The sequence below is a fragment of the Macaca mulatta genome, chromosome 20 (genome assembly GCF_049350105.2).
Source record: "Macaca mulatta isolate MMU2019108-1 chromosome 20, T2T-MMU8v2.0, whole genome shotgun sequence".
In the NCBI taxonomy this organism is placed as follows: domain Eukaryota; kingdom Metazoa; phylum Chordata; class Mammalia; order Primates; family Cercopithecidae; genus Macaca; species Macaca mulatta.
The window spans coordinates 82,798,313-82,817,663 of NC_133425.1; the positions used below are offsets into that span (position 1 = coordinate 82,798,313).

Here is a 19,351-nt window from a genome sequence, read left to right on the forward strand (position 1 = left end):
AAAAGTGCTGCCAATTAGATTCTGGCACAGCATTTTCTATCACATCCCTGAAGAGCTACTTAGTCTTATCTGGATGAATTTTAACGCATCTTAATCATACCCCAAAGCCAACTGTGCACACAGCCCATGCATGCTCAGGACATCTTCACATGCAGAGTCTAGTTCCTCCAACTCACTGTGCACTGGCTCTGAACATCAGCGTTTTTCTACACAGTCTCCCCATCCGGAGCCCCTGAAGCCACACGGCCTCATTCTGCACAAGAAAAGGCTCTGCCAGGCATCCCTGGGGGCAGGGTCTAGCCACACCCTTGAGGGGACAGGCAGCCCAGTACCCCTCAGATCTGAGGAGAGCCAAGGCCCAGCACAGAGACAGGCAAAGCCAGCAGGGAGAACACAGCAGCCGAGGGAAAGCATGGACTCTTTCTAAGAAAACTAAAAAATTTTCATCAATACTCTTACTAAGCTAAGAGAAAAAGGCATATCCGAGAACAGGATGCTATGAAAAAAGAACTGTCAGAGCTCAAGAGTTCTCTGAAATGAAAACCAGGCAGTAGGAATGAAATGCTCAACTAAAGACAGGAAGAAGCAGCCGTCCACAGAACAGAGCGAAAACCCGACAGGAGGCGGGCTCGCATGCACACCAGAGGAGTTCCAGCCAATGGGGGAAGATGTGGGGGAAGCAGCAGTTTTCTAAGTCCTTGTGAATAAGCAAACAAAAAGACATGAAAACACCCAGAATCTACCACTCAGCTCTGCCAAGGGTCGCCTTCTGCAGCCACACTCATCACCACAGGTCCCCTAACCTTGGAAGGCAGGGTCGGCCCAGTGCCTGCTGCTCTGGCAACACCTGAGGAGTCCCTGGGCCCTCTACCGTGCACATGCACACGCGTTGAAAACAGAGACTCAGGGAAACCTCGCTTGCCAGGACTCCTTCTTTGCTAATAGTGACTGACAGCTTACTCAGAACAGTCAGTGTTGCTTGGGGTATGACTTTTTATTTTTGAGACGGAGTTTCGCTCCGTTGCCCAGGCTGGAGCGCAGTGGCGCGATCTCAGCTCCACTGCAAGCTCCGCCCACGGGTTCAAGTGATCCTTGTGCCTCAGCCACCCAAGTGAAAAAATAAACGTTCAAAGAAAAGATAACATTAAAATAATGTCTGGGAGACTTTAAAGGATGGTTTCATAAGAGTTGTTTATTAGTATTGTTTCATAATTTTTTTTCTTTTTTGAGACAAGGTCTCTCACTGTCCCCCAAGTTGGAATGCAGTGGCATGATCTTGGCTCACTGCAGCCTTGACCTCCCAGGCTTGAGTGATCCTCCCATCTCAGCCTCCTCAGTAGCTGGGAATATAGGTGAGTGCCACAATGACCGACTAATTTTTGTATTTTTTTGCAGTGATGGGGTTTCACCATGTCACCCAGGCTGGCTCAAGCGATCCGCCTGCCTCAGCCTCCCAAAGTGCTGGGATTACAGGTGTGAGCCACTGCCCTTGGCCTCTCTTTTTTTTTTTAAAAAAAAGAGACAGGGCTCGCTGTGTTGCCCAGGCTGGTCGCAGTCTCCCGGCCTCCAGGTGATGCCCCTGCCTCAGCTGCCTACATGCTGATTTTATATCAAAAACGTTCCATCATTTGCTTCCTGCTTATTGATTTGATTTCCTCAGCAACTAGGAACTAGCAATTATAATTTCAGCAACATCAAAACCAGCTCCATAGAAAAAAATCTTGTACATCTTGAAATCATCTTAATCCAGTTACGTATATCTTCCTATAAAACAGTAACCTTTCATTTGTATGCTGGAAAATGATACATAAAAATTAAAACGAGAAACAAGGCTGAGAAAATCAGTGGGGCAGGAAGAAGTTATTTATTTCTCCCTGAAAAAGTGAAAGTTTTCAGAAAAAAAATGTTTCTTTGATTCTTGCCATACTGTTGGCAACAGACTGTTCTACCTCACTGAAGTACGGCAGACATTCCTACGAATGCTGTTTTATTGCTCTAGTCACAGTATAATCGCTATTTATTTCCACTTACAAAGGACAACTTAAAGGACAACTTGATTTTCATTAGTCAAGGTTCTATGGACAAAAGGAAAAGTTTGAATCTTCAAGTATTTTTTTTTTAACAAAAAGAGCTGTAATGAATTATAACTGATGATGAACTGCACGTATTGAAAGGGGTCCATGTGCTGTTCTGATCTGAGGGCACCTGTGAGCCACGCCCCACCACAGCAGGGAGCATCACCCCTGAGGTGTCCCCCAGGCCCTCCCCAGGAAACCACTGACTGCTTTCTGTTGCTACAGATGAGTCTGCATTTTCTAGAATTTTATGTAACTGGACTCATACACGGACTCACCGAGTACATACTTTTTGGAAGGAGTCGTCTAGTTTCTTTCACACAACACGAGACTCATGCATCTCGCTGAGCATCTCAGTTGTCCATTCTGAGACCACTCAGCATTACTGCCGGGTGGTATTCCACTGCGTGGACGTAACACCAGGGCTGGCCTGTCCACGCGTCCGTCAACGGGTATCTCGGTTGTTTACAGTCTTGGAATGTTACAAACAAAGCTGCTATAAACACTCACACACGAATCTTTCATGAACATGTGCTTAATTCCCCCAGGGTAAATATCTAGGCTGGCACTTACGGGTCACACTTTTTAAGAAACTGCCAAACTGTCTTCCGAAGTGGCTGCCCCATTTCCCATTCCCACCATCAGTGAATCAGGGAATGCGATTCCAGCTCCTCCACACCGCAGCCTGAGGTGGGTGGGGTCAGCGTTTTTCATTTGAGTATTTCAAGAGGTGTGCGTGCTCTTTCACTGTGGGACTTGGCATTTTTCTAATGATGAGGATAGTGACTATCTTTTCACATGTGTTTATTTGCCACCTATGTATCTTCCTTGGCAAATCATCATTTTTTTTTTTCTTTGTGGAGACAGGGTCTCACTGTTGCCCAGGCTGGTCTTGAACTCCTGGCCTCAAGGGATATTCCTGCCTCGGTCTCCCAAGTAGCTGGAACTGCAGGCATGTGTCTACACCTGGCAGAACTCTCAAAACTTTTAAGAGGAAGCAACTTGTTGGGCATGGAGGCTCATGCCTGTGATCCCAGCAACCCTAGGAGTCCAGGACAGGAGGATCCCTTGAGGCAAGAGTTCAAGACCAGCCAGAAGCAGATACCATCTTTTTTTTTTTTTTTTTTTTTTTTTTTTTGAGACAGGTTTTGCTTTTGTTGCTCAGGCTGGAGTGCAGGAGCATGATCTTGGCTCACTGCAACCTCCACTGCCTGGCTTCAAGCGATTCTCCTGCCTCAGCCTCCCAAGCAGCTGGGATTACAGGTGCAGCTACCACGCCCGGCTAATTTTTCTATTTTTACTAGAGACAGGGTTTTGTCATTTTGGCTAGGCAGATCTCAGACTCCTGACCTCAGGTGATTCGTCCGCCTTGGCCTCCCAAAGTGCTGGGATTACAGGTGTGAGCCACCGTGCCCGGCCGGAGACCCCATCTCTTAAAAAGAAAGTTTTGAGAATTCTTTATACATTCTGAATATATAAATCCTTCATCAGCTACACAACTTGCAAATATTTTCTCCTCATCTGAGCCTTTTCATTCTCTTCATAGTGTCTGTCAAAGAGAAAGTTTTAAACTTTAATATATTCTAATTCATTGCTTTTGTCTTTTATGGATGTTTTTGGCACTGTATCCTTACCTAATTTAAATCACAAAGTTTGTTTTCTCCTAGCAGTTTTGTTTTGGGTTTACATTTAGGTCTCCGATCACTTCTGAGTTAATGTGGTGTAAGGGCTGCGGCGGGAGGCAAGGCTCGCTTCTCCTGCGTATGGATGTCTGTGCCAGGGTGTCCGCTGAGAAGAGCATCCTTCCTTCACGGCACTCCTTCAGACCCCGCATGTGTGTGTGAGTCTGTCTGGGGCCTCTTCTGTCCCACTCCTCTGTGCTGCCTTCCCTTCTGCTACCTCATGGCACTGTGATCCTGCTGTTTCAGAAGTCTTGAAATCAGGTAGTGCGAGTCTTCCAATTTGTTTCTTCTTTTCAAAATTAACTACTCTAGTTCTTCCCACATCGCTTTAACTTGAATTTTTTTTTTTTTTTTTTTTGAGATGGAGTCTCGCTTTGTTGTCAAGGCTGGAGTACAGTGGTGCAATCTCAGCTCACTGCAACCTCTGCCTCCTGGGTTCAAGCGATTCCCCGGCCTCAGCCTCCCAAGTAGCTGGGACTATAGGTGCCCACCACCACGCCTGGCTAATTTTTGTATTTTTAGTAGAGACGGGGTTTCACCATGTTGGCCAGGCTGGTCTTGAACTCCTGACCCCACGTGATCCACCCACCTTGGCCTCCCAAAGTGCTGGGATTACAGGTGTGAGCCACTGTGCCCCGCAAACCTTCAGAATCAACTTGATTTCTAAAATTGAAAAATATGGCCAGGTGTGATGGCTCATGCCTGTAATCCCAGCACTTTGCGAGGCTGAGGCGGGCAGACAGCTTGAGCTAGGGAGTTCGAGACCAGCCTGAGCAACATGGTAAAACCCCATCTCCACAAAAGTACAAAAATTAGCTTGGGTGTGGTGGCATGTGCCTGTGGTCCCAGCTAGTGGGAGGCTAAGGTGAGGGAACTGCTTAAGCCCAGGAGGTCGAGGCTGTAGTGAACCAAGATCATGCCACTGCACTCCAGCCTGGTGACAGAACAAGATACTGCTGAAAGAAAGCAAGCAAGAAAGCAAGAAAGAAAAGAGAGAGAGAGAAAAAAGAAAAAAGAGAAGAGAAGAGAAGAGCAAAGCAAGGCTTTGGCCGGTCAGGCTGTATGAAGTTCCCACACCTTACACTGTGTGGACCTGACTTCTGATTTCCTCACCACAAATAACTGGACTAAGGATTGGGAGCAAACTGAAGCCCACTGTGTTACGACCACATGCGAAGACAGCTCCGTGCACAGCACCTTCTTCAGGGCACAGTCCCCACCAGTATCTGAAGAGGCCTGACACCGCAATGCAAGGAATGAAGGAAGGTGTCACTCGCGACCACTGCAAAATGTCAGCTAATACCTAGGGTCACTGGGACTTCTGCTGGGTTCCAAGGCACTCAGAGAGTCCCTGTCGTCTTTCCCTGGGCTCCACCTGGGCTGTACGACATGAGACCCAGGTACTCTGTGGGTGCCGAGACTCTGGCACTACCATCACAGGCGCCAGCACCCTCCAAACCTCAGCAGCTAAGGATTTTCCTTACATTTTCAAAGGAAAAACGCACAGCGTAACAACTGCTTGTCACAACACAGTCTGCCAAACCAAGTGGAGACTTGTCCCTTTAGTGGAAAACAGGTTTAAAGTATTTTGGTGTAGCCACACTCTTCAAAAAATCAGTAAGCTGCACAGGCGGATCATGCCAGATGCTCACAGGAGTTCTGCCTGGAGAGCACTCTCCAGTGACGCCGTCAGTACTCGACGCACACGTGGTCCAAGGAGAATGTGCCCCTGCCAGGGTTCCTAACAGAACCCTGACTGGGAGCTGGGCACCGTCAGCCGGGACACACTTCCCAGCCACTTAGGCATCCAGGTGGGACCAAGAAAGTAAATCTGGCCAACAAAATGTAAGTGAAGTGTCTAGAGGCTGCTATCAGGAATGTTCCTTAAGAGAAAGATTTCGAGTCTGCCTTTCCTCCTCCTGCATCCTGCTGCCCAGGATGAACACGTGAGGACTGGTGTCCTGGCTGCCACTTCGGGCTGGGAGCAGAGGTCAACATCTTAGGGAAGTCAGAGTAGCCAGAGGAGGCCTGTACCCCTAAGGGCACCCTGAGGTTCTGATGGGGCACAGCGACCAGGGAGCGGGGTGGCCTCCTGCACGCCCTGCTGTGAGAGGGAAATGGGCTTCTGACCGTCTCGACCCTGGTCACCGGGGGTCACCCGGAAACACAACACTGTTCAACTCTCCTGATTCTTTGTGGTACCCAACTTCAGTGACCAGCCCCCAGCAGCTAAGCATGTCAGTTTAAGGAGTGTTCCCTGTCCAGACCAAGGAGCTTTCATCACCAGTCTCCACAGGCACCATGGACCCGGGTTCTGTGTGCGCTGCTCTGCAGGCTGCCTCATCCAGTTCTGCTAGAGCCCTGTGAGGTATGCACCATTCACACCTCAAATGACAACCCCAGGCCCTGCCCGAGCTCCCACCCTTCCCGCCTGTAGAGGCCCCGCAGCCAACAACCCCCACCCTGGAGACGGCCCACCCCGAGCCCAGAGCCAGCTTCCTATACAGCACCGGCACAGGGCTTTGCACAAGGCACAGCCTTAGCTAGGTAAAGAAAAGCATCTCCAGGATAAGTGTTTCCTTCCTACCCTTACAGGAGAGAGGGGGAAAAAACTTAGCATCTTACCTCAAAGGAACATTCAACATTTCTGTCATTTTTTGTGTGTGATAATCCCTTCAGGTCTATCTTTTCAACACTCACTGTAAAAGTAAAACAAAAAACAAAAATGAAATAAGAGCTTGAAGTATATACATGATTATTTAGCATTTGATATTTAGCAGTGTTCAAAATAAGGTTCTCAGCACCCAGGCTGTCCTGTCACTTCAGTGGTGCCTCACCTAGAACCAGAGCCCAGAGAGGAAGGCGGGCGGCAGCACCGATGCAGGGCAGGTTTGCAACAGAAAGCAGGGAAAGCAAAGCCACATCTGGCAATGGAAGGGCAGGAAACAACTCCAGAGTATGACATACGTTTATGGACCCAGCAAGAGCCCAGATGCAGCTACAACTGAGTATCTGTGCAGCCTCCCGGGTTCACCCTCAAAACCGTTACGAATCTGTCCCAACTTCTGAAAAGCTAATGCTCAGCATTTTCAATTGTGACGGTTTTAGACAATATTTCCCCAAGAACACAGTTACCTGGGAGCCTCTTCCATGTATTTTCTTTTCTTTTTCTTTTTTTTTTTTTTTTTTTTTGAGACAGAGTCTTACTCTGTCTCGGCGGCTCACTGCAACCTCTCTGCCTCCTGGGTTCAAGCGATTCTCGTGCCTCAGCCTCCCCAGTAGCTGGTATTACAGGCGCACGCACCACCATGCCTGGCTGATTTTTGTAATTTTAGAAGAGAAGAGGTTTTGTCATGTTGGCCAGGTTGGTCTCAAACTCCTGACCTCAGGTGATCCACCCGCCTCAGCCTCCCGAACTGCTGGCGTGAGCCACCATGCCTGGCCTTTCTTTTCAACAGAATTCATTCTCATCCTTCTCTGTGAGGGCAAGGATGAGGAGACCAGAACAGCAGTCCTGGGGGAATCAGGAAGATAGAGAGCACTGTCTCAAAGCAGAACCAGGCTGCAGTGAATGAAGCTGCACAGGATGGGCGGCGACAGGGACGAGAGGCCTCACCAGGCAGCCCGGAAGGCATCAGCCTACTCATCCCGTTTTCCCATACACTGGTGCGTGTTTTTCTCATCAAAAATAAGATGATACAATTAGGTTTTAAGCACCATTTTTAAATGAGCCCAAATATCTGCTTAAAACAAAACAGCCGCGTATGGAACGTGCTGTAGTTTCCGACTCAGCCGTATCAAGGCAGGCCTGCCCTGCCGATCCAGCGCTGATGCTTCTCGCTACCCAGCACACCCGGCTCTGCCAGCTTCCACACTTCCCGGGCGCCAGGAGCCCCACGCCGCAGCTTCACACACAACTGGGAAAGAGGCTACGGGAGCATTCTCCCGCCTTCCTCCACCAGCCTTCGCTGGGTCTAGAGGCCACCTGGCCGTGTGCGACCGGGATGTCTGCTAATTTGTAGACTCTAACTTTGTCCCATGTGAAATACTCAACACAACTTCTCAGAACTGTGAATGTGACACTTCCTGCCGGCACCCAAAGACCTCCTGGTCTCCCGCACCAACGTTCTCCAGAGCCCTCTCCACGGACACCAGTGCTCACACAAGGTCACGGCCACCTCAAAAACCTGTATGGCCAAAAAGCTTTTTGGGGCAGCTGAGAGCAGTGATTCACGCCTGGTATCCCAGCACTCTGCGGGGCCGAGGCAGGCGAATCACAAGGTCACGAGATCAAGAGCAGCCTAGCCAGTATGGTGAATCCCTGTCTCTACTAAAAATACAAAAAATTAGCTGGGCATAGTGGCAGGCGCCTGTAATCCCAGCTACTTGGGAGGCTGTGGCAGGAGAATCACTTGAACCCGGGAGGCAGAGGTTGCAGTGAGCCGAGATCGCGCCATTGCACTCCAGCCCGGGCAACAGAGTGAGACTTCGTCTCTAAAAAACAAAAGTTTTTTGGGGAAAAAAAATCTCAGAAACTCCTTGTGAACTGTCAATGTACATTAGAATATTAAGGACTCTGAGAAGTCCTACAGTACCTAATAATTTTTTAAACGATTCCCCACATTTTTTGGCCACACAACTTCTTCTCCTAACATACACGAACCTCCCCTAGAGAAGGACCTGCTCTGTGCACACACTCTGGGGATGGTTCTAAGCCTGCACAGCCCAAATCACCCGTGACAAGTTAATTAAGAATGAATAAAATTGGCTGGGTGCGGTGGCTCACGCCTGTAATCCCAGCACTCTGGGAGGCCGAGGAGGGCGAATCACCAGGTCAGGAGATCAAGACCATCCTGGCTAACACGGTGAAACCCCACCTCTACTAAAAATACAAAAAACTAGCCGGGCGTGGTGGCAGCGCCTGTAGTCCCAGCTACTCGGGAGGCTGAGGCAGGAGAACGGCGGGAACCCGGGAGGCGGAGCTTGCAGTGAGCCAAGATCGCGCCACTGCACTCCAGCCTGGGCGACAGAGCGAGACTCCGTCTCAAAAAAAAAAAAAAAAAGGAAAGAATAAAATTAAACGTTCAACCCCCCAGTTTCCTGAAGAACCATGCTGAGGGTTCTGCAGCCACAGGAGGCTAGTGGCTGCCACGCTGGGCGGTGTGCTCCCAGACAGCGCTGTCTAAACCAACACCCGCCTGTCCGCGAGCAGCTCTGTGGGCCTCCACCACGCCCCCATCTGCATGTCCTCTGTGGCCGCCCCATGATGCCACGGCTGAGGAGCTGTGCCAGACACCACTCTGCTCCCGGAGCCAATGACACTGACTCCCTGTGTCTCTGCAGAATGAGCCGGCCAACCCTGAGCTGAACCAACCATCCTCGCTCGCTCCCCCAGCATGTGCCATGAACACCCAGCCACATCCCAGGTCACCCTGCAGGTGCTTCAAAGGTGGTGGAGCACAAGGCAGCGGGTGCTGCCCTCCCAGCAGCACCACCTGCTCCGCCGGGGACCCTCATGCATCTCACAGATGTGGGAGTCCACTCGGCTTAGAGTTCTTTAAGCTTAAAATAGCACCTCACAGGAAGGAATTACTATAAAAAATACAAATGTTTATTTCCTTTCTGGCAAAACAAAGAGCACAGCACATTTAGAGGCTGCACAGTCCTGCTGATGTTCACTCAGTGAAACTACACGCTGTTCCTGCCTGACTTCCTCAGACTGTCAGCAAATACATAGCTTTTATGTTTTTCTAAAGCAGTGCTTCTAAAACTTCCCACAATGACATCACTCTAATCCATATATTTTACTTTTTTAAACAACATACAGTGTCAATGAATACAGAAACACATAGTCAGCATTCTCCCTGGCCACAGACACCATGTGTACCTCATGTCCCAGGACTGAATAATATGAGGGTTTATGAAAAAAGTAAAAAGAAAAAACCCCCATCTGGACTGAGAGTAGGAAGTGACTCACTCATATCTCGTATCTGGACAGGAAAATGGGAAAAGCAGATGAATGTTATTCAGCTGTTTTCAAATAAAAGAGGCATTTCCAAGTCTAGGCCCCAAATGCTGGCGCATCCCTCTGCAGAATGGCCAGCCTGGGCAGTGGCCGCCCCCGGCCAGGGCAGCCCCGGGCCCAGGAGGGATACAGCGAGGCTCCCTCTACTCCTGCCCTGGACCCCGTGTGCTCCATGGGCTCTGAAGGCTGAGAAGAGGAGCCTGGGAGAGAGGGAAGACCAGGCACAAGGAGTGAGGGGCTGGGCTAGTGCGGGGGCTGGGTGACCAGCCGGAGTTAAGGTCAGGAAGGATTTAAGCACGCTCTCAACTCTGGAGCCATTACAGATCGTGATTCTAAGAACCACAACAAGAAAAAAGGCTTATAGAGCTTACGCATGCCAGGCTTATGCCTAAGTGACGGGTTGATGGGTGCAGCAACCCACCACGGCATACATTTACCTATGTAACAACCTGCACATCCTGCACACGTACCCCAGAACTTAAAAAGAGAAAAAAGGCTTAGATATTAAGTAGAAAATTACAAATTCTATGCATAACATGATGACAGTTTTGTTTAAAATGGAAATGAAAACACTAAAACTAAACGATCGAAAGTGATGGGAACAGCTGTGTACGGTGGCGAAGTGAAGAGCAGCTTTTCCCCACATTTCTGTAATGTGGTTTTGCCATCTCAAAGCGAATACCTATCTGCACACAGACACTCATTACAACCCACTTCCAGTCTGCCCCCAGTGTGGCTGCCTTCCCCTCCCTCCCTGGTCACCCCACTGCCTTCTGTGGAGCGTAAGCAAAAGGCTAGATAAATTCACGGGCGGCCAGGCGCGGTGGCTCATGCTTATAATCCCAGCACTTTGGGAGGCTGAGGCAGGTGGATCACCTGAGGTCAGGAGTTCAAGAACAGCCTGACCAACATGGAGAAACCCCATCTCTAGTAAAAATACAAAATTAGCCGGGCATGGTGGTGTATGCCTGTAATTCCAGTTACTTGGGAGGCTGAGGCAGGAGAACGGCTTGACCCCAGGAGGCAGAGGTGGTGGTGAGCCGAGAGTCATGCCACTGTACTCCAGCCTGGGCAACAAGAGTGAAATTCCATCTCAAAAAAAAAAAAAAAAAAAAAAAATTCAGGGGCAAACAGCACCCCATCACCTGACAGGAGACAGCAGAGCCAGAGGGACTACGAAGACAGGATCCGCACTGGCCAGAAAGCCTCCGTGAAGAAAGTGTTCGGCGTGCATGGCGATTCGGCCACAGCGCACGGCAGCCAAAGCCATGAGGAGGCTCTCCTGGAGCACTGCGGCTGATCAGCACCGCACCCAGGCAGGCCTGTGTGGGCACAAACAGGGCTGGGGCAAAGGGACCCGAGGCTGGGCCAGGCCTGCGCCCTCCTTCTGAAATAAGAACACAAAGGATGACGTACTTTTCCCTCTGAAATGTCTGTTCAAACCTTTCTTCTTTTCTCATTCCAGGTACACAATAGGCATTTTCCCCAAGTCTTACAAGTTACATCACACCACCTTCGATAAAATGTATAATCACATAGACTATCATTTCGTAACTGCATCAATACCTAGTAGCATTTAGAAACCAGTACTCTAATGTAACTGAAACGGGGGAAGCTGGAGTAAGAACGGTGATGTTGGAAGTCAGGCCTCCCTTTGGTCCAACTGCACCACACTGTGGTGTTTCGATGCCAAGGTGAACAGTTTCTGATTTTTTCCTTTTACACTTCAATACCTCTACAATCAGATGCCAGGGACATCTCACACCTGCTGCTGGCCATGTGACAGGAATAACACGGTTGTGACAGCCTGCCACCTATGGAGAAAATGAGGAAAGAGCCAGCAACCAGGTACAGTAGCTTAAAAACAGGTACAGTAGCTTAGGAAAAACCCCAAAACAATGACCAGGCGCGTGCTCCGATGCTGTGGTGACGCGGCAGTGCATGGCACACAGAGCCCACTGCACACGAGGCATGGACGCCTCGACCAGCCGGCTGGACGGGATGCACAGGACCTGGACTGTGTGTGCATCAACTGCAGGAGCACCTTACCTCATTTATTTGGGTATTTTCCTTTCTATGCCTGTACAAGAATGATACTATGAAACTCTGCAGCCAAGTCTTAAAGGGCTTTTTCTTTTTTTTTTTTTTTTTGAGATGGAGTCTTCCTCTGTTGCCCAGGCTGGAGTCCAACGGCACGATCTCGGCTCACTGCAAGCTCCGCCTCCCGGGTTCACACCATTCTCCTGCCTCAGCCTCCCGAGTACCTGGGACAACAAGCGCCCGCCACCACACCCGGCTCATTTTTTGTATTTTTAGTAGAGACGGGGTTTCACTGTGTTAGCCAGGATGGCCTCGATCTCCTGACCTTGTGATCCACCCGCCTCGGCCTCCCAAAGTGCTGGGATTACAGGCGTGAGCCACCACGCCCAGCCTAAAGGGCTTTTTCAATAAAACTATAACCAATAAAAAGCAGCATGTTAGTTTTGTGGGCAATGCGTTTACTTTTTTAGGTACAGAAAGTCTTCCAGACAGTAGCATCTCACAGTTAATGTCACAGTTAACGACACACGGGAAGGAGACGGAATGATGCCTCCCAAGACCTAAGTTCGAATATTCATTCAGTAACTAAAGTCAGTTTTGTGTCTGCTTCCTCATTTGTAAATGGGGATACTAGTTTAAAAGGACCAATAGTTTGTATATGAATAAAAACAGAAAATGGCCCTAATAAGTATAAAGATATAAAATTCCCAAAAAATAAAGGGCCCTGTTGGGGCATTCACACGGGGCCTGGGTCCACAGTCAGCACTGGCCCGGTCTTCTTCCCAGTTGGGGCATTCACACGGGGCCCAGGCCCACGGTTAGCACTGCCCTGGTCTTCTTCCTGCTACTGAGGAACAGGAGAGGGCCCTACAGAGGAGTCCCCGAAATACAACTGATTTATCTCTAAGAAGCCTATGGCTCCAGAAGCAAAGTGTCCTGCCTCACCTTTGTTACTAATAAGCAAACTGTATTATTTGGTTAAGATGTACTTCTGGTTTGTAGGGGACTCAAAAACCTAGGAGCTAAATTTACCAATGTATTGCTATTTAAACGAGCTAAGACAAGCCATGAATATTACTAACTCAGTTTCCTTTCTGAAGTGCCTGGGTATGGATTATGGAATTCTCTTTATAGGATTCCCAACAGCCTGGAAGAAAGGACGACGCTCATACAAGTACTTTTTTTTTTTTTTTGAGAGGGAGTCTCGCTCTGTCGCCCAGGCTAGTGGTGCAATCTTGGCTCACTGCAAGCTCCGCCTCCTGGGTTCATTCTCCTGCCTCAGCCTCCTGAGCAGCTGGGACTACAGGCGCCCGCCACCACACCCAGCTAATTTTTGTATTTTTAGTAGTGATGGGGGGTTTCACTAGTTGGCCAGGCTGGTCTCAATCTTCTGACCCTGTGATCCGCCCACCTCAGCCTCCCAAAGTGCTGGGATTACAGGCGTGAGCCACCGCACCTGGCCACAAGTTCTCACTCCTCACTCTGCTAAGCAGTCTCTCATTTGGCATTTTGCCTTAATGACCAAGTGCGATTTCCCAAGTAAAGCAAAACTGAATCAAAAACCTACGATATTCCTATAAATTAAAAAATAAAAATAAAAAGATTAAAGCTTGAGATAGACACCTCAGTTACTCTGATTTGATCACTACACATTATATACATATATCAAAATATCACATGTACCTCCAACCCAAAAGATATATGTATAACTATGAGATACCCATAGAAAATAAATACATCTTACAAGTTACATTAAAGAACCACATACAATTTAAACAAACAAGATCTCAGAGGATGATTAAAATGTTCCAAAGTCAAAATACAGGTAACCACATCAATTCTGTATCTTACATATCATTCTACAATGACTAGGTTGGTAAATCAAACCTCAGGACAATCAGCACAATAGCTGTAGATTATTTTGCTGTCTACCAGCAGCTCTCTACATCCTTTAATTAAAAGGAACCAAACATTTTCCCACACAATTTTATGCTACTGACAAGCATTTTTAAAAGTTTATTTTAGAGATGGGTCCTGGCTGTTACCCAGGCTGCACTCAAACTCCAGGGCTCCAACAATCTTCCTGCCTCAGCTTTCCACACAGCCAAGACTACAGGTGAAAGCCACTGTGCCTCGCCTAACAGGCCACTTTGAATTCACTGACTGAAATGCATGCAACAGTATGCTTTTATGTTTATAATTATTTTTTAAAGACAGAGCTTTGCTCTGTCACCCAGGCTGGAGTGCAGTGGCACAATCTCAGCTCACTGCAACCTCCACCTCCTGAGTTCAAGCAATTCTTGTGCCTCAGCCTACCCAGTAACTGGGATTATAGGTGCACACCACCACGCCCAGCTAATTTTTGCATTTTTAGTAGAGACAGGGTTTTGCCATGTTGGTCAGGCTGGTCTCGAACTCCTAACCTCAAGTGATCCACACACCCTGACCTCCCAAAGTGCTGAGATTAAAGGCATGAGCCACTGTGCCCAGGTGATTCTAAAGTTTTAGACAAAGAGACCAGACATTTTATAAAACAGAATTTGCAACACGTTTCAGGAAGGCACCGAACAGGGAAGTATCCAGAGGACACTGGCCACATCCCAGACTATCCATAAACCGATTCCTCACAACAAAATGCCCTTCATTTTCTTTTTGACAGGGTCTCACTGTCACCCAGGCTGAAGTGCAGTGGTATGATCTTGGCTCACTGCAGCCTCGAACTCCTGGGTTCAAGTGATCCACCCACCTCAGCCTTCTGAGCAGCTGGGTTTACAGCCATGCATCACCATGCCCAGACGATTTTTGTATTTTTTTTTTGTAGACACGGGGTTTCGCCATGTCACCCAAGCTGGTCTGGAACTCCTGGACTCAAGTGATCTGCCTGCTTTGGCCTCCCAAAGTGCTGGGATTACAGGCCTGCACCTTCACGCCCGGCCCAGCCCTTCATTTTCAGATGAAAGCATAGAAATACTCCAAAGTCAGCCTTCTATCTGCTATAATATATATGTGACTGTTCCCATACACTTTCTTTTCTCTTTTTTTTTTTGAGATAGAGTCTTGCTCTGTACCCCAGGATGGGGTGCAGTGGTGCGATCTCAGCTCACTGCAAGCTCCGCCTCCTGGGTTCACGCCATTCTCCTGCCTCAGCCTCCCGAGTAGCTGGGACTACAGGTGCCTGCCATGACGTCCAGCTAATTTTTTGTATTTTTAGTAGAGACAGGGTTTCACCGTGTTAGCCAGGATGGTCTCTACCTCCTGACCTTGTGATCCACCAGCCTCGGCCTCCCAAAGTGCTGGAATTATAGGCATGAGCCACCGCGCCCGGCCTCCCATACACTTTCATATAAATACTCAAGCTGATTACTAATAGAGTCACCTACATTATCTTAATTTCAAATCGTAGAAAATATGCTTCATCTTTCCTGGCTTTGTCTTGGGGTCAGAAGAAGTATTTACGTACAAAAATCTTTTATTAAGTCCATTTCTCTGTTTTCTTTTTTCTTTTTTTTTTTTTTTTTGAGACGGAGTCTCGCTCTGCCGCCCAGGCTGGAGTGCAGTGGCCGGATGTCAGCTCACTGCAAGCTCCGCCTCCCGGGTTCACGCCATTCTCCTGCCTCAGCCTCCCGAGTAGCTGGGATTACAGGCGCCCGCCACCTCGCCCGGCTAGTTTTTTGTATTTTTTAGTAGAGACGGGGTTTCACCATGTCAGCCAGGATGGTCTCGATCTCCTGACCTCGTGATCCACCCGTCTCGGCCTCCCAAAGTGCTGGGATTACAGGCTTGAGCCACCGCGCCCGGCATTTCTCTGTTTTCATCTTTGATTTTCCTTATCTCCCATTCATGTTTATTGTTTAAATCTGTAGTTCTATCAGATTCAAGTTTGAAAGGCAACACAAAGCTCCTCTCCAACATAAACATACCGGTGTTAATCCATTTGTGCCTCCAGAGTCAGAACACAAAACAAAATCTGAACTAGAACTCTGATTTTAGCAAATAAAGTTAGGGGCCTTATCACAGGAAAAGATGTTTTTCTTAAAGGTACAATTGACGACTCGGAGATTAAAAATAATTCATCAATAAATAGCCATATATTCTAATGCATTAAAAGGGCACTCTTAGGTAAAGTTGTTACGGCTTTCCTCTTACATTTTTGGGGCCAACCTGTGTTTCAGGGAAACTGAACTAAAGATGATCTATGAAAACATAGTGTTGGGAGACTCTGGCTCCAGGTAAGAGGGAGCAGCAACAAAAGCTCCTGCAAGGGAGACGTTCCTCTCTGATGTGGGGGCTGTGATTCCAGGTGGGGTGACACCTCCTCACTGCCTTTTCTTCTCTCTGTCCTCCCACAAAGATGGGGATGGTCACTGAAGTGCACAGCAGAGAGGGTTAAAGCTCTAGCTTTCCGGATGGAGGACCAAAAAGGGGAGCCCTTGGGAACTGGAAGGACAGAAGGACAGTAGAGAGGGAGGATTTCAGGGGAGCAACCCTGTGACGTTGTTGACGCGTTCACCCCGGGGCTGCCCATGTAAGACTCTCGACTGCAGAACACACCTCCACCAGTCTCAGCCTGGACGGCAAGCAATGCCCCCGAAGGACGAGGCCAAACAGCACCGCCAAAGCTCGGAAAATGGAGCTGGCACCACAGCCACACCCCACAGAAGGCTGCACAGAACTTGCTGTCAGAACCCAACCAGGTCAACTGCTCCAAACCAAAAACATCACCATTCTCTGTAGGATTAAGATGAGTCAGAGTCTCGTATCGTACTATTCAAGAAAATCAACAGATCCCAACACTGAGACGACACAGATGCTAGAACTACCAAAGATACCAAAGCAGTTACAGTCACAATGCCCCAACAGGAAGGGGCACACACTCTTGAGATGCACAGACAGACGGAAAGCCTGTGCAAATTCAGATGTAAAGAACCAAATAAAAAATTAGAAAAAAAAAAAATTTAAACTTTAGGAGTGGGAGAATGGCTGAAAAAGTCCCAAATTTGGTGAGAGACATAAGCCTATGTACAAGAAGCTCAATGAGCTTATCCAAACAAGACAAGCCCAAAGAAATCAACACCCACACACATCATAATCACAATGCTAAAATCCAAAGACAAAAAAATCTTGAAAGCAATCAAGGCCGGGCGCGGTGGCTCAAGCCTGTAATCCCAGCACTTTGGGAGGCCGAGACGGGCGGATCACGAGGTCAGGAGATCGAGACCATCCTGGCTGACACGGTGAAACCCCGTCTCTACTAAAAAATACAAAAAACTAGCCAGGCGAGGTGGCGGGCGCCTGTAGTCCCAGCTACTCGGGAGGCTGAGGCAGGAGAATGGCGTGAACCCGGGAGGCGGAGCTTGCAGTGAGCTGACATCCGGCCACTGCACTCCAGCCTGGGTGGCAGAGCGAGACTCCGTCTCAAAAAAAAAAAAAAAAAAAAAAAAAAAGAAAGCAATCAAAAACAATACATTACCTCATAGGAGAAAACCATTCAAATGACTGGGAATTTCTCATCAGACACCACGAAGGCCAGAAGAGAGCAGAATCATATTTTAAAGTACTGAAGGCAAATAACTACCAACTATAATTCTACATCCAGTGAAGGCGAAATAAGACACCCTCAGATGGAGGAAAACTGAGAGGACTGTTTGTCAGGCCTGCTCTGAAAGAACTGCTACAGTTCTTCTAACAGAAGGAAAATGAACTGGAAGGAAACTTGGACCATCAGGAATGAAAGAAAAGCAAGAGAAATGGGAAATATCTGGGTAATATAAAAGCAGTCTATTCTGCTTTTGAATTGTTCAAAATAGGTTTGAGAAGGTTGAAAACAAAAATATTAACGTGGTCCCAAGCAGCTTTCGATGCACGCGGATATAATTCCTAAGACAACTGTGACCAGAAGGGCAGAGGCCTGGATGGTGGCTGGGTTTCTACCTCTCACCGGCACTGGTAAGTGGGGTCCAGGCAGACTGGAGTCACTGATGGCTCTACAAAAGATTCAATGAGAAAACACTGCTGCTTCCAAGAAACCTAATTTTTTTTTTTAAGTGGGCAGCTTTTTATTAATGCAGGAATTGTCCAGTGAGCCTTTTATTTGCTACCAGGTAAGTCAGCTGAGTTGGGATCAGTAAATTTAAAAGATGCTGACAGTGGCCTGGCATGGTGGCTCACACCTGTAATTCCGGCACTCTGGGAGGCCAAGGCAGAAGAACTGCCTGAGCTCAGAAGTTAGGAGACCAGCCTGGGCAACATAGTGAGACCCTGTTTCTACTAAAAATTTAAAAAATTAGCTGCACATGGTGGTGCACACCTGTAGCCCCAGCTACTCAGGAGGCCAAGACTGGGGGATTCCTTGAGCTCAGGAGTTCAAGGATGCAATGAGCAGTGATCACACCACTGCACTCTAGCCTGGGTGACAGAGTGAGATATTATCTCAAAAATAAAAAACAAAAAAGCCAGGAGCTGTAGCTCATGCCTATAATCCCAGCATTTTGGGAGGCTGAGGCAGGCAGATCACTTGAGACCAGGAGTTCAAGACCAGCCTGGCCAAAATGGGGAAACCCAATCTCTACTAAAAATACAAAAATTAACTGGGTGTGATGGCCCATGCCTGTAGTCCCAGTTCTTCAGGAGGCTGAGGCATGAGAATCACCTGAACCTGGGAGGCAGATATTACAGTGAGCCACATCACTGTACTCCAGCCTGGGTGATAGAGTGAGACTCTGTCACAAAAAAAAAGAAAGAAAGAAAGAAAAGGAAAAAACTAGAAAGGGCTCTGTGGTGCTAGACTGTCAGTGAGAAGGCCTGGGAGCAGCCACACTCCATTAGCAGGGCACACACATCGCATCAGATTTTGGCTTCTAAAACCCATTTCCCACTAAATGAACCAAGGCCCTTACAAATTGTTGACTTCAGGGCTAGGGGAGAGAAAGCTGAGCCTTGAACATCTTGTTGTGCCAGAAAGCAAGGAAGTGCTCATAGAATGATGGGACGTATTAAAAAGACACAAAACATCAGTTTTCAGGAGCTCCCACCAGCCAAATTTGGTACAGCTTCAACATCAGAGTAATGACAGTAATAGATTATAACTCACTGAATAAAACAGGAAACAATAATCCCATACAAACTTAAATAAATGATTAAGCTGAAAGTCTGATAAGAAACAGACTATTTATCTAGTTGGAAAGTAATTTTTACACAGGAGAATCCTGGCAGACAGCATGAAAATTAATAAAGTGACTGTCATCAGTAACGGAACAAATTGAGAGCTTGTACCACCCCACGGGACACAGCGAGAGCAGCGTAGCGTGTTCCTGGCAAAGATGTACAGCCTGAATCAAGTCAGGAGAAGCATCGAACAAACCCAGATTGAGGGATGGTTGGCAGAATTAGTGGTTCATAATCTTCTGAAGTATCCGGGTCGGGAATGACGGAGGAGCAGCTACCGAAGGACACAAAGGAGGCCAAATGCACCCTGGGATTCAGAACTTGACCCTCTGGGTATAAAAGCCATTACTGGCACAATGGCCGGA

General features: G+C 48.1%; 1 protein-coding gene and 1 long non-coding RNA gene across 13 annotated transcripts in view; both read right to left on the reverse strand.

The window, feature by feature from the left end:
* ZCCHC14 (zinc finger CCHC-type containing 14) overlaps nucleotides 1-19,351 on the reverse strand; it is a 90,069-nt gene that overhangs the window by 20,225 nt on the left and 50,493 nt on the right. For all 12 annotated transcript variants that reach the window (XR_001441856.3, XR_013412006.1, XM_077986628.1 and 9 more), the window contains one exon: nucleotides 6,383-6,456. Coding sequence is in view for 10 of the 12 variants with exons in the window: in XM_077986628.1 (XP_077842754.1) it covers nucleotides 6,383-6,456 (74 nt within the window). In the remaining 2 variants the exon portion in view is untranslated. The remainder of the gene's footprint in view (nucleotides 1-6,382; nucleotides 6,457-19,351) is intronic.
* On the reverse strand, nucleotides 6,913-17,271 carry LOC144338158 (uncharacterized). The gene is made up of 2 exons (XR_013412021.1): nucleotides 17,075-17,271; nucleotides 6,913-8,087 (listed from the first exon to the last, which is right to left on the reverse strand). It is a non-coding gene; the product is annotated as an uncharacterized LOC144338158 (long non-coding RNA).